The sequence below is a fragment of the Microtus oregoni genome, unplaced genomic scaffold (assembly GCF_018167655.1).
Source record: "Microtus oregoni isolate MIOR12 unplaced genomic scaffold, Mior012 000026F_ref0000081, whole genome shotgun sequence".
NCBI classification, from domain to species: Eukaryota; Metazoa; Chordata; class Mammalia; order Rodentia; family Cricetidae; genus Microtus; species Microtus oregoni.
The window spans coordinates 24,977,790-24,992,724 of NW_024543085.1; the positions used below are offsets into that span (position 1 = coordinate 24,977,790).

At 46.4% G+C, this 14,935-nt stretch overlaps 1 protein-coding gene across 1 annotated transcript; it reads right to left on the bottom strand.

Moving 5' to 3' along the window:
- Window positions 1-368: 368 nt before the first annotated feature.
- On the bottom strand, window positions 369-752 carry LOC121463516 (60S ribosomal protein L31-like). The gene has a single exon (XM_041675775.1). It carries the CDS (start codon window positions 741-743, stop codon window positions 369-371), a length of 375 nt encoding a protein of 124 aa, XP_041531709.1. The 5' UTR covers window positions 744-752.
- Window positions 753-14,935: the final 14,183 nt, after the last annotated feature.

The following is a 14,935-nucleotide window of genomic DNA, read 5'->3' on the forward strand; positions in this document are numbered from 1 at the left end:
TGCAGACAGAATATTGTATATATAATAATTAAAAAAAAAAGACTTTCAATTAGCCATAAACTGTGTCTGAGTGTTTGTCTTTGGTGGTCCCCATAACAGTGGTACATATATGCAGGCAAAACATTCATGCATATAAAATAAAAATAAATCCTTTTTTTATTTCCCCAAGACAAGGTTTCTCTAGAACTCTCTCTGTAGACCAGGCTGGCTGTCCTAGAACTCTCTCTGTAGACCAGAGATCTACCTGCCTCTGCCTCCTGAGTGCTAGAACTAAAGGTGTCACCACCGCCCTGTTTAGATAAATCATTTTCTGAAAGAAGAAAGCTCCTAGCTAATCAGCCCTCCAACTTTATTTGAGATTCAGTAGGTTAGTTCTCATCCACATTGACTGTCTGTAGATTTTTGAACGTGGTAACAGGCACGTAAGTTACCAATGTGTAGAGCTTGTTTGGTGAGTCCTCATCCTCATGATGTTTTCTGGACAAACGTACCCGGATGCGGTATGGAACATTCCTTATTCTTTTGGCCCAGACGGCTTTATTGAGCCTGGTGTCAATCCGCACATCTGGAGTCCCCATCTCCTTCATGACAAATTTCCTTATTTCTTTGAGTGCCCTAAGGGCATGCTTCTTGAAGCCCATACCGCGGATGCACTTGTGAATGTTGGTGGTGTATTCTCGGGTCATCACCTCCTTGATGGCAGAACGGCCCTTCTTCTCGCCACCCTTCTTTGCTGGAGCCATTCTGCTGGGCCCAAGCTGGCAAGGGATTGTGTGTCCTTGAATTCAAGGTGATCCTCCTGCCCCAGCCTCCCCAGTGCAGAGATTAGAGGGATGATCCAGTATGTCTTGCTTAGAGCATTTTTATTTTATTTATTTATTTATTAAAGATTTCTGTCTCTTCCCCACCACCGCCTCCCATTTCCCTCCCCCTCCCCCAACCAAGTCCCCCTCCCTCATCAGCCCAGCTCTTGCAATCAGGGTTCCCTGCCCTGTGGGAAGTCCAAGGACCACCCACCTCCATCCAGGTCTTGTAAGGTGAGCATCCAACCTGCCTAGGCTCCCACAAAGCCAGTACATGCAGTAGGATCAAAACCCATTGCCATTGTTCTTGAGTTCTCAGTAGTCCTCATTGTCCGCTATGTTCAGGGAGTCCGGTTTTATCCCATGCTTTTTCAGACCCAGGCCAGCTGGCCTTGGTGAGTTCCCGATAGAACATCCCCACTGTCTCAGTGTGTGGGTGCACCCCTCACGGTCCTGAGTTCCTTGTTCGTGCTCTCTCTCCTTCTGCTCCTGATTTGGACCTTGAGATTTCAGTCCGGTGCTCCAATGTGGGTCTCTGTCTCCTTTCATCGCCTGATGAAGGTTAATATTCAGGAGGATGCCTGTATGTTTTTCTTTGGGTTCACCTTCTTATTTAGCTTCTCTAGGATCATGAATTATAGGCGCAATGTCCTTTATTTATGGCTAGAAACCAAATATGAGTGAGTACATCCCATGTTCCTCTTTTTGGGTCTGGCTTACCTCACCCAGGATAGTGTTTTCTATTTCTGTCCATTTGCATGCAAAATTCAAGACATCCTTGTTTTTTACTGCTGAGTAGTACTCTAATATGTATATATTCCATACTTTCTTCATCCATTCTTCCATTGAAGGGCATCTAGGTTGTTTCCAGGTGCTTAGAGCATTTTTAAAAAGCACAAATTGCTGAGTTGCACCCCTAGAATTTTAGATTTTGTAGGCATGTTGTGTGGCCCAAAGTTGATTCCCTTTTTCTTTTCCTATTTATTTTTTTTAAAACTATCTTTTCTCATTTTTACATACCAATCCAAGTTCCCTCTTCCTCCCTTCCTCCTGCTCCCCCCACCCTATGCACTTCTCAGAGAGGGCAGGGGCTTCCCATGGGAAGTCAACAAAGTCTGATTTGACTTTGAGGCAGAATCAAGACCCTCCCCACTATATCTAGGCTGAGCAAGGTATCCCTCCAAAGAGAATGGGTTCCACAAAGCACTAGGAATAAATTCTGGTCTCACTGCCAGTGACCCCACAGTCTGTCCCAGCCACAAAATTGTCACCCACATTCAGAGGGCCTAGTTTGGTCCTATGCTGCTTCCCCTGCTGTCCGGCTGGAGTTGGTGAGCTCCCATTAGCTCAGACCAGCTGTTTCAGTGGGTGTCCCTGTCATGGTCTTGACCTCTTTGCTCATATTGTTCCTCTCTCTCTTCGACTGGACTTTGGGGGCTCAGCCCAGTGCTTCATTGTAGGTCTCTGTATCTGCTTCCATCAGTTGCTGGATGAAGGTTCTATGGTGACATTTAAGACCGTTATCAATCTGACTACAGGGCAAGGTCAATTCAGGCACCTTCTCCACAATTGCTTAGGGTCTTACTGGGGTCGTCTTTGTGGATTCCTAGGAATTTCTGTACTGCCAGGTTTCTTGCTAGCCCCATAATGGCCCCTCAATGAAGATATCTCTTTCCTTGCTCTTTAGTTTGACATCACCATCATTTTGTGAGTGGGTGGGGAGGCTGTGGGTGCACGCGTGTGTACCATCAGCTCGGGTGCGGGAGTCTAGGTTGGCTCTAGTCAGGCCTGGACAGCAGGCACTTTCACTGACCAGCCATCTTGCCAGCACACATTTGCTTATTTGCTTTCCTCAGGCACCCCAGGCATGTGACAGTAAACTTTAAAATACAAATATTTTTAATTTTAGTGAAGTCTGCTTACCTTTTTGTTTGTTTTTATTAGTCCTGATTTTGCTGTAAGTTAGGCACATTCCTGCAGTGGGTCAGGCTTTGAGGGCCTTTGAAGGCCTAGCAGGTCCAGTCCCTGACCTTGAGCTTTGCAAGTTTGTATCTTTTCTTTTGGTTTTGGTTTTTTAAAACAAGATCGTCTGTGTAGCCCTGGATGGCCTGGTGCTATTCACATAGTTCTAGTGTTTGGGAGGTCAGCCTGGGCTCCATAGGGAGGCTCTATCCATTTCAGTGAGAGAGGGAGGGAGGGGACACACACACACACACACACACACACACACACACACACACACACACACGGAGGGGAGAAAGAGGAGGAGGAAGGAAGAGGAAAAGGAGGAAGGGAGAGAGGGAGGGAGGGAGACACACACACAGGGAGGGGAGAGAGAGGAGGAGGAAGGAAGAGGAAAAGGAGGAAGGGAGAGAGGGAGGGAGGGAGACACACACACAGGGAGGGGAGAGAGAGGAGGAGGAAGGAAGAGGAAAAGGAGGAAGGGAGAGAGGGAGGGAGGGAGACACACAGGGAGGGGAGAGAGAGGAGGAGGAAGGAAGAGGAAAAGGAGGAAGGGAGAGAGGGAGGGAGGGAGACACACACAGGGAGGGGAGAGAGAGGAGGAGGAAGGAAGAGGAAAAGGAGGAGGGAAGGGAGGGAAAGAGGGGAGGGAAAACAAACGAAAAGGAAGGGCCAGTGTAATGGTTAATTTTATGTCACTTGACACAAGCTAGTGTAGGGGGATATTTAATCACACTGTGAACCCTGAGTTAGTATTACGTTAATTAAATAAAATTAACCTTGGGTCAGGAGGCTGAGTTAGCAATGGGGTCCAGAAAGTAATCATAGAGCATCAGGGCATCTGGGAGAGAGAAAGAGAGATTCACTAGAGGAAGTAGGGAGGAATTTTTTTCCGTTTCAGCCTTTTCTGTTTTGGTGGAGTAGAAGGACAGGCCTTTTGAGGAGCTGCCAGCAAGGAGAGAAGGTTAGCTGGTTGCTACTCAACCTCTCTGAGCTGGCAGGTTTTCACCCAGTCTTTAAATCTTGAGTCTTATTTATAAATAAAACAATAGAGATTTAGTTAAAGCGGCCTGCAGCAGCCTCAGCAGGGCCCGTGCCTGCAGGAACAGAATTTCTGCTAGGCTGTGGTCTGAGCAGCCAGGCCACTGCCAGAGAAGCAGGCCAGTTACTGTGGTGTTGCAATTGCTGCCTGAAATAGCAGTAGATTAAGGTGCAACCACTGTGTGGAAGATAAAGCAAGCCAGAGTTGTCAGAAAGGAGGGAACCTTAATTGAGAAAATGCCTCCATGAGAGAGGGCTGTACAAAGTCTCAGTCTGCAGCAAAGTTCTTAACTGTGGTCCCTGGGGAGGACCCAGCCCATTGTGGAGGGGGCCATCCTGAGCTGGAGGTCCTGGGTTCTGTTTGTCTGTTTGTTTGTTGTTTTGTTTTTCAAGACAGGGTTTCTCTGTGTAGCTCTAGCTGTCCTGGAACTCACTCTATAAACCAGGCTGGCCTCAAAACTCACAGAGATCCACCTGCTTTGGCCTCACCAAGTGCTGGGATTAAAAGAATGAGCCACCACCGCTTAGCAGTCCTGGCTTCTTTAAGAAAGCAGGCTGAGAAAGCTATGGGAGACAAGCCAGTAAGCAGCACCCCTCCATGGCCTCTGCATCAGCTCCTGTCTCTAGGTTTCTCTTCTGTTTGAGCTCCTGTCCTGGCCTCCTTTGATGATGAACAGCAATATGGAAGTGTATGCCAAATAAACCCTCTCCTCCCTGCTGTGGGATAATGTTTTTCTACACTGTGAAGATTTGTCACTCATATTGGTTTAATAAAATGCTGGTTGGCCAATAGCCAGGCAGTAAGTATAGGCAGGGCAACCAGACTAAGAGAATTCTGTGAAGAGGAAAGGCAGAGATGCAGTCATCATCTAGAAGCAGAGGAAGCTGGATGAGAATGCCTTCCTGAGAAAAGGTACCAAACCACGTGGCTAAATATAGATAAGAATTATGAGTTAATTTACATTGTAAGAGGTAGTTAGTAAAAGCCAAACAATTTATAATTAATATAAGCCTCTGTGTGTTTATTTGGGACTGAATGCTGTGGCACGGGGTGGGACAGAAACTTCCGTCTACACCTCCCCAACTTGCTTTTGGTCATGGTGTTTCATCACAACAATACAAACCCTAAGACAGCCAATGAGATGGCTCAGCAGATAAAGGCAATTTGTCACCAAACCTGCAAGGTTGGAACTGAGTCCTGGAAGCTGTTCTTTTACATATGCATATCCTTGCATGTATATAGAGGATCACTCTCTCTCTCTTCCTCCCCCCCCCACACAAATGATGATTAGTTGCTCAAGAATATGAATATACTTCACACTTCTAAGCTGTATACTCAGTAAACAGTATACTGGAGTGAACTGGAATAAAGATACTAAATCTATGTTACTTTTCCACTATTTTTGGTGGTGCTGGGATTGAACTCAGGGCCTCAAGACTACTAGGCAAGTCCTCAACCAGTAAGCTACACCCCTAGCCCTCAGAATTTTTTGGGGGGGTTCAAAACAAGATTTTGTTCTGTAACAGTCCTAGCTGTCCAGGAACTAGCTCTGTAGACCAGGCTGGCCTTGAACTCACAGAGATCAGCCTGTCTCTGCCTCCCAAGTGCTGGGATTAAAGGCGCACTCTACCACTTCCCAGCTAGCATTTTTGATGAACTTATATAATTCTTATTTTATTTACATATATATACATATATATGTATATATATATATTTTAATTGAGACAGGGTTTCATACTGAGGCAGGCAAAGAATTCATTCTGTGGCCCTTGCTGGCTTCAAACTTAAGACTTTAACCTTTCAGTATTATAGGTATGAGCCACCATGCCAGGCTCTAATATACATTTTGAAGAAGATGTTCACTATTGCTCAGGGTGACCTGAAACTCCTAATTTCAAGAGGCATGTTAGCCTTAGCCTTATAAGTGCCACTATCCCCAAAACCTATATGTTTTCCATTTTCATTCTGTGATAAAAAGCAATATGGTGTGTAAGTATTGCTTCTAAATAGCAGGTACTGTTTAGTCAAAGGAAGCAGTGGGAACTAGAATAACTTAGTTTTAACACTTCAGTCTAGTTCAATCCTTTAGTCTTGATGTCATTCACAGCAATGTCTTCCTAGTCCTTGTTTATCCTCCACAGGCTTTTCCATCCTTGTCCTCGGGCCAACACTACATAGGAGCTGAGTCAGAGGGATGGCCCCGGGGACTCCCTGTGTGTTTCTCTTCTAACATGCCTCTCTGGTCACCACCTCTTTGTTCCTGGATTTCTAACAAAGTCTAACCCTCCACTCAGTATAGGCTTCATTCAGGAAAGAGCTATCTCAGAAAGTTGGGTCAATAGGTGAAAACGCAAGAGGTAGAGGTGGGAGGGTCAGAAGTTCAAGGCCATCCTTGGTCACGTAGCTAGTTCAAAGCCAGCCTGGGATACAAAACAAAGCAAAGCAAGTGGGAAGGAAGTAAGGGTCTGACATCTCTCTGTCATCACAGGGAGTGATGCTGGGGCCAGCGCTCTGATGGACCAGTCTCCATGCTGGGAGAAGGGATGCTGGCTACAGAGTGAATGTAAGGAAGAAATCTGTGAATGGCAAACGCATGCACTGTGTCCGTGCAGGGCGTGTAAGATGCCAGGTGTTCAGAAGAGATGTGGGGGTCATCAGGTCAGGATCAGGAGAAGGCGCAGTCCCTACGAAGGAGGAGTTCGTCCCATCCTTGGTCAGCTCCTCCCCCCAGGGAGTTCCAGCCTGCTGGTTCACACAATCTGGAATAAACTTCTGGGGATGCTTACAGGCAGCTCACTCAGCTCACCGTGGTCTCAACGTTCACAAAGAAACACAAAATATGGTTGTACCATGCAGTGTTATTTTTTGGTGTCTTCTCTCCGTGCAAAGAACACCAGTAAGGTACCTGTCATGATTCTTAGCTTCGTGCCACCTCTTTCAAGCTCACCCTCACAAGGGATATGAACAAACTGTTGGAGAACTGCACATGACTGACGCATTCACAGAGAGTTTAAGCTTTGCCAGTTCAATGAGATGCATTAAAGAGCAACGAAAGAGCACTTTGCAACGACCACATTGAAGGGGATTCATATATTGACAAGGATTCATCTGTTGTCAAGGCTGTAGGAGAAAGGACATTACCTTAGGTTTCTGTTGCTGTGATAAAACACCATGACCAGGACTGGAGAGATGGCTCAGTGGTTAAAAGCACGGACTGCTCTACCCAAGGACCCAGGTTCAATTCCCAGCACCCACATGGTGCCTCACAACTGTCTGTAACTCCAGTTCTAGGTGACCTAACACCCTCACACAGGCATGCATGTAAGCAAAACACCAATGTATATAAAAGAAAAATAAAAGAAAAACCATTACCAAATGTAACTTAGGGAAGAAAGGATTTATTTGGCTTACATATCCCAGCTCAATTACAGTCCCTCACTGGAGGAAGTCAGGGCAGGAACTCAAGCAGAGACCTTGGAGAAATGCTTCACACTGGCTTCTCTCCATGGCTTGCTCAGCTTGCTTTCGTGCTTTTTATTTTTTTATTTTTTTTAAATATTTATTTATTTTGTATACAATATTCTGTCTGTGTGTATGACTGCAGGCCAGAAGAGGGCACCAGATCTCATTCCAGATGGTTGTGAGCCACCATGTGGTTGCTGGGAATTGAACTCAGGACCTTTGGAAGAGCAGGCAATGCTCTTAACCTCTGAGCCATCTCTCCAGCTCCCGCTTTCGTGCTTTTTAAATATCTTTTTATTTATATATACGTTGATGGTCTGCCTGCATGTATGTCTGTGTAAGAGTGTCAGATCCCCTGGAACTAGAATTACAGACATGTGGGTACTGGGAATTGAACCCAGATCCTTTGGTAGAGCAGCCAGTGCTCTCAACAACTGAGCCATCTCTCCAGCCCACTCAGCTTGCTTTCTTGTACAGCCCAGGACAACCTTCCCAGGGACGGTACCAATCACAGTGGATTGGTTCCTCCTATGCCAATCATTAATCAAGAAGATGCCCCACAGACTTGCTGACAGATCAATCTGATGGAGGTGTTTTCTCTCTTCTCAGATGACCTTCGCTTGTGCTAATTTGAATGGGGAGCGAGTGCAACCCTGTATGAACGAGCATTCATGACATGAGTGTGGTCATGTCAAGGGTGCCAGTGCTTTCGGCTCAGGAACGGCAAGGTCTTCTCCTGGTAGAAGAAGTTGACCGAGTAGAGATATTGCCCATTGGCTGGCTGTTAGCTAAAGACAGAATGTGTAAAAAGTATAGAGCTCAGCTTCCACCGCAGCGATGATTGCTTCATTACGCTCCCTGGGACTGCTCTTGATAGAGACCCCAAATAGATTAGCTAAGTTATATCCTCCTTCGTGCTAACCTGGCTGCGGGAGCATCTCCTTCCCAGCACACATCCCACCCCATCACAGCTTACATTACTTGTGTCTGTCTGTCTGTCTGTCTGAATCTTATCTTACTCCCAGTCAACTTTCCAAGGTCTAGCTGTGAGGGCTGTGGCAAAATTGAAACAAATAAAAAACAAAAAATCAACTACACAGGCATCATCTTGCAGTTTTGAAGGCCATTCTGGCAATAGAAGCCTAAAATTTGAAACTCTGTAATTTCTAAGCAATCAATCTTCCTCTCCCCCCCTCAGTACTGGGAAGTGAAGCCAGGGCATTCATGTGAGGCAAGTTCTCCTGAGATAAAACTCCAACCTGCCCCATAAATAAATATGATCCAGGTCTGGATTTAACTTATTTAAATCCTCTGAGTTTGACACAATATGTACATACAACTCACGGTAAGAATATCAAATCTAAAGTTAAACCGTGAACATACTAGCACCGAAAGTGTAAAGGTAGCAGTTGAAGGAGGCAAGAATCCCGACTAACCAAAACTGCTCTGCATGTTTGTTAATCCCACAGACGAGAGGAGGAAGGCCACCAACCCAAACCATGGCCATGTTAATCAAAGCACGCAGTTAATTAAAGCAAGCTTTTAAAATTGTGTACATGGGCTGTCTCTCCCTAAAGTTGGGGATTCAAGAGATCAGCGCTGTACCTGGGTAAGATGAGGGTTTTTATAGTTCAAGTTCAAGAGTAAGGGGGTTTCCAGATGGAGCATTTGACAGGCAGGGTTACAGAAACGGAACATAAGCATGGCAAATTGGTTATAACAATCTCTTGAAACAAAGGCATGTTTGCAAGGTGGTCATAACAAGGCCTGCTGTCCAACCGTAGCATTCCCGGTGAATGCCGTGACTTTGGGCCACCCTCTGGTTGCCATGTGATCCCCCTCAGGGGGAGCCTCTTGGGAAAACTGCTGATGCGTGTTGAGTTGCTGCCTGAATGAGAATTTGGGACTGTTAGGAGGGATGGCTTAAGATAATCATTATAAGAATATTGGGGTCTTAAGTGCCATGACCTAAGAGTGCCTGTTTCCTTAGCGTTTGGGTAGGAAAAGGGAAAGGGAAAATCCATAGCCATTTCATAAGGAACCCAGACAAGAGGAGATTCTTCCCAAATTCGACAGGGTAGGTTATGCCAGTTTACGCTATAGAGAAGAAAGGGTCCCTGAATGCTTACATTTAGAGCTCATGTTAGTCTGGGAATGTGAGGTCCCCAAAATTTAGTAGTCGATCTCTAAAAGCCACAGGAAGGAAGATAAAGTGTTCATATTATTCATCTATCTTCATTACTATTCTTTTTTTTTAAAGATTTATTTATTATGTATACAATATTCTGCCTCCATGTATGCCCGCAAGCCAGAAGAGGGCACCAGATCTTGTTACAGATGGTTGTGAGCCACCATATGGTTGCTGGGAATTGAACTCAGGACCTTTGGAAGAGCAGCCAGTGCTCTTAACCGCTGAGCCATCTCTCCAGCCCCTTCATTACTATTCTTTTGCTGTGAGGAGACACCTTGACCAAGGCAACTCATAAAAGAAAGCGCTGAACTGGAGGCTTACTTACAAGGTCAGAGAGAGGATGGCTGGGCCTGGTATGGGCTCTTGATTATTCAGAGCCCACCTCTTATGACACACCGACTCCAACAAGGCTGCTCCTCCTAATAACTTCCCAAACAGTTCATCAACTGGGAACTAACCACGGAAATATATGAGCCTCTGGGGGGCTGTTCTCATTCAAACCGCCACGCCATGCAAGCATTGACCTGACAGATGGGAGGATTTGTCTTGCTCTGGGAAGAGTCTAATTTGCTCACTTCCACAACCCAGTTATCCTGTCATGAGAGTCTTTCATTAGCAGATGCTCTAATGACTTTTAATTGTCTAACCTGTGCCCACTGACTGGCAGGCAACACAAGTTTTAAAGACAGGAGAAGCAGTCAAGCAATGGCCGTACACAGAGAGGTCCCCATTTTGGAAGGCAATCTATTTCCTGACTGGATAAAAGTAGGCGATTTTCACCTTTAATTTGTGTTTCTTTCCCTTTTAATCACCTGCCTGACTCTGTAGGCAGGTTGTGAACCACTCAAGCAAAGACACAGAACAAGCAATAAATTGTGTTCTTAATGTTTGAATGTCAGGGCTAGACACCCGTAACTTAGACACTTGTTAAATTAAAAGAAAACAAGAATCAAAAGGGGGAGAAAAACATTTAAAATTCAGATAGCAGCGGAGTTAGGCTCTGATTTAAAGAGCAGAAACAATCCAAGGGCAAGACCTAGCAACATTCCTTCCGATTCCCGTGAGACTGGATCGAAAATGCAGGAGAAACGGAGAGGGGGAGAGGAAAAAAGATTATTTTTTTTTCTCCAGCGGCACAAGAGTTTGGTTTTGATCTACAGACTCAAAACAACATGAAGAAGGAGGAAGATTGCAAGGGATACCTTGTTCGTGGCTGGCGAGGGCACCTGCTTCTCCTTTCGCCTTGCCATCATTTTCGTCCCTGGCGAAGCAACCATCTGCATCGATCCACTTTCCCCCAGGGAACTGAGACCTGGCGTCCATCAGCCTCACCTGTGTAAGCTCTGCTATCCGCGGGGCAGGCACGGGGGTCCGGCTGTAGACCAGTGGCTCTCTGACCACACTGACTAGCTCAGCTGGCTGTCAGCTACAGACACCAGGATGAAAAGAGTAGAAAGTAGTGACGGCACTTTTAGCAGTTAGGGGGGAAAAAGGATTTTCTCACATTATCCTGGCTGGTCCTAACCTCGGGGGTCAGTCAGGGTCAAGGTGGAATGTTTCCAGGTTTTTGGCCTCTTGTCCAAAGAGATGAAAACAAGGCTCACCCAGATTGACAAAAGTCGCAGGAGAGCTTTCTCTGTCTCACAGTGATAGTACAGATTGTAGAGGGATGTGCTAGCAAGATTGACAACGGGCTACATAAGGGCCCAGCTACGGTTTGGGTCTTCCTTTCATGGGTTTCAAGAAAAGGATGAGTTTGGTTTCTAAGGGGCATAATGAAGGTAGTTCTTTGTTCTGATGGATAGGAAATATAATGATGTTCCTACTGTTCGTGCCCATTCCCTTAATACATATTGGGATGCTTTCCCCATATGCATATGCATGGGATGGGCAAATAGGGAGTCCCCCTGGAAGTTCACCTGTAGACACAGCTTTGCCTTACTGAGCTTGCACCCCAAGTCAGCTCAGGCCAGAACAGCCTTTCCATTTTTCATACCTGGATGCATTGGGAACGTATGTGTGATGGTTATTAGTGGCAGAGAAACCTGCACCACCGTTCAGAGAGGGATATTCATGTGGCGCAGTGCAGGCAGGGCCCAGCATTGCTAGGCGCACTGTTCCAAGAGGCATCTGCTCACCTTGTATGCAGCTAAAGGAGGATTACTGGGGCGGGGGGTAACCCAGACCAGATAGGTTTGCCAACCACTGATCCCTTTTGTTTGCCAGAGCAGAGACATTTTCCACCGTGACCAGGGGTGTTCTTACATGACCCTGTAGACATGTTAAAACTCTTAGGACTAAAACATTTTAAAGGTGGCAACATTATTGTGTTTTTGCATATAAAACAAGAATTGTAGGGCTGTTTTTCAAGAGGAATACAGAGAGAGCACCTTCTCGAGAAGGATGCAGGAGACCCAAAAGCCCTGGTTTCCTTTAAGGAATGATGACTCTGAAATGAGAGAGAGATAGAGACAGCCTCTTTCAGGGTTAGACACATCACTGTTTATTTTTTTTTAATATTTATTTATTATGTATACAATATTCTGTCTGTGTGTATGTCTGCAGGCCAGAAGAGGGCACCAGACCTCATTACAGATGGTTGCGAGCCACCATGTGGTTGCTGGGAATTGAAGTCAGGACCTTCAGAAGAGCATGCAATGCTCTTAACCACTGAGCCATCTCTCCAGCCCCCACATCACTGTTTAGAATCTTCAAACAGTTACGTTCATGACGGAAAGAAAGAGCACGATGCATGGAACTCAAAAGCTCACAGAGGATGAAGATGCTTCGAACACCCTTCACGTGCTGTAAACTCTCTATCTGATGTTGCTCAGACGCAGAATGCCCTGCTTAGTGAAACATTTCCGGGATTTGGGAGATGGCCGAGTCAGTGAAGTACCTGCCACACAACCGAGGACTTAAGTTCGGATTTGCAGCACCCACATAAATTGGGGCACTGTGGTGCATGTCTGTAGCTCTAGTGGAGGGGAGGCCATGGAGGGATGCGCAGATGTCTGGAGCACATGGCCAGCCAGCCAAACACACGGTTGAGCTCTGAGCTCAGTGAAAGACCTTATCTTGAAAAATAAGGTGGAGAACGATGGCAGGAAATGCCTTCACACATCCATGCAGGCATGTGCAAACACATACAATCACATGCACACCACACAGAGACACACAGACAGACATTTTGGACATGTGGGAGGCTGAGGCGGGAGGATCGCTGTGAGCTTGAAGTCAACATGGGCTACTAAATAAGTTCCAGCCCTGCCTGAACCACAGAATAAAACAACGTCTGAAAAAAACAAACAAACAAACCGCCAAACTAAATCAAACCCGAAGCATTGGCTTGGAAGTTGCAGATAAGTGACAGTTTTAGTGGCCACCACTACACTGCTTCATGCTCAGCTCTGCGTGCCACGTGCTTTCCTTAAATCATGACCAACCAGAGAAAGAAGGTCTCTGTTAGTACCAAACTGCAAGGCAAGTGAGGGTTCCCTCTGTGTCCTTGTCTGTGTGCTTCAGAAGCTGGGGTTTGGGTTGGGTGCAGAGCGCTTGTCTGCCTAGCACGCAGGGGCCACAGGGTTTGCTCTCCAGCACTTCCCGAGGGTGGGGTGGGGCACAGGTCAGAAAGGCAGACTGGCAGTAGTGCGACTTTACCTCCAGGACTCTCACACTCTCCTGCACAGGTTCTCAAAGAATTACAATACAAGGAATTATAGCTATTACTAACGTCCTCCTCAGCTTATTCTCAAAGCCAGCCACCAATCAATAAAGATAGGAGACACTCCCTCGGAGCCCTCGCCACTGTTCAGGACCAGGCCTTGTGCTCTGAAGGACAAAGGCCACATCCAGAGGAAGGCTAGACTTGCTAGAACAAGAGAAAGACCCTGAGGGCAGCTCCGGGATGAGGAGTCACTGGACCGGCCCCAGGGTAGATCCACCCCTCAGCAACACTTTCTCTTCTGTTGGTCTGTAACCACAGAATGAAAAAGCTGGCCGACAAAGAGGCATGGAAAGCAACAGAGGAGGTCAATGAAGTCGATGTTCAGTGTAAGAGGGCAGCTGCTAGCTGAGGTCAGCCAAGGCAAGGAGAGGGGTGCAGCAGCAAACCCCCACCTTCCCACCTTACACGGCAAACACCTTTGCCGGGACCACGAATGGAGATTTCATTCCTCGCGGAGAGTGTATAGAAGTTCTTGCTCATGTCTGCCTCTGTAGTGATATTTCATTTGTATTTTAATAAATAAAGCTTGCCTGAAGGTCTGAGAGTAAAACAGCCCCACTGGTCAGTCTTACAGGCAGTGGTAACACACACCTTTAATCCCAGTAGCCACAATGGCATATACACCTTTAATCCCAGTAGCCACACTCGTTGCCATAGAAACTGGGCGGTGCATGCCTTTAATCCCAGCCCTAGAGAAGATTTTAAAACAGGAGGAGACAGCTCTCAGACATTGTCTCATTCTGAGATTCCTGGAGGCAGGATCGCCATTTCGGACTAAGGTAGAAGTAAGAGCCAATGGCTGGCTATTTCGCTTTTCTGACCTTCAAGTTGAACCCCGATTTCCTTCTCTGGATTTTTATTAATCGTGCTACATACCTTTCCTACAAGCGTCCTTTTCCAAGGGTCCAGGCTAAGTAATGCCCCTTCTTGTAAATAGATTTGTTTTCATTATCAACGCATTCTAAAAGTCAGTCTCTTTTCATTCTGTTCTAATTAAAACGTATTGATCTCGCTGTGTTAATTTCCTATGAGCTTCTGGCTGGGATGACTTTGACGCATCTGGGAAGAGCAACCTAGCTGAGAAATTGCTTCCATCAGATTGGCCAATAACTAAGTCTGTGGGCCATTTTCTTGACGAATGGTGGATGTGGGTTCCTGCCTCCAAGTTCTTTCTTGAGTTTCGGCCTTGGCTTCCCTCAGTGTACTGTGATTCAGGATATGTAAGCTAAAGTAATCCTTTCCTCCCCAAGTTGGTTTCGGTCATGGCGTTTTATCAATGCAATAGAAAGCAGGCGGAGGCAGGCTGACTCTCCAGAGAAAACTGACTCCCCTTCCCCAGCAGCCAGCAGCTGCTAACAGCTCCTCTGCTAGCAGGGGGCATCATGAGCCCCTCCCACATCCCTGCTGGAATTTTTGTCACGCTTGATCTTGCGAAAGCAGTAACAGACACTGTGAGTTCCTGTGTACAAAGGCCCTGTCACGTCCAACACAAACTGCTCCCCTGCAGTCACCCCCCCCACTCCCCCCCCCCCCCCCCGTGACAGCAAGAAAGACCCTCTCTGGCGAGTCCGGCTGCTGGATTCCTGACACTGCATTCTGACACTGTACACTGACTGTATCCCTGACACCGGGAATTTTATAAGAGAAAGCGATACATTTGAGACTTGGTTGGTTGGTTGGTTGGTTTTTGTTTGCTTGTTTTTTGAGACAGACTTTTTCTGTGTAACAGCCTTAGCTGTCCTGGAACT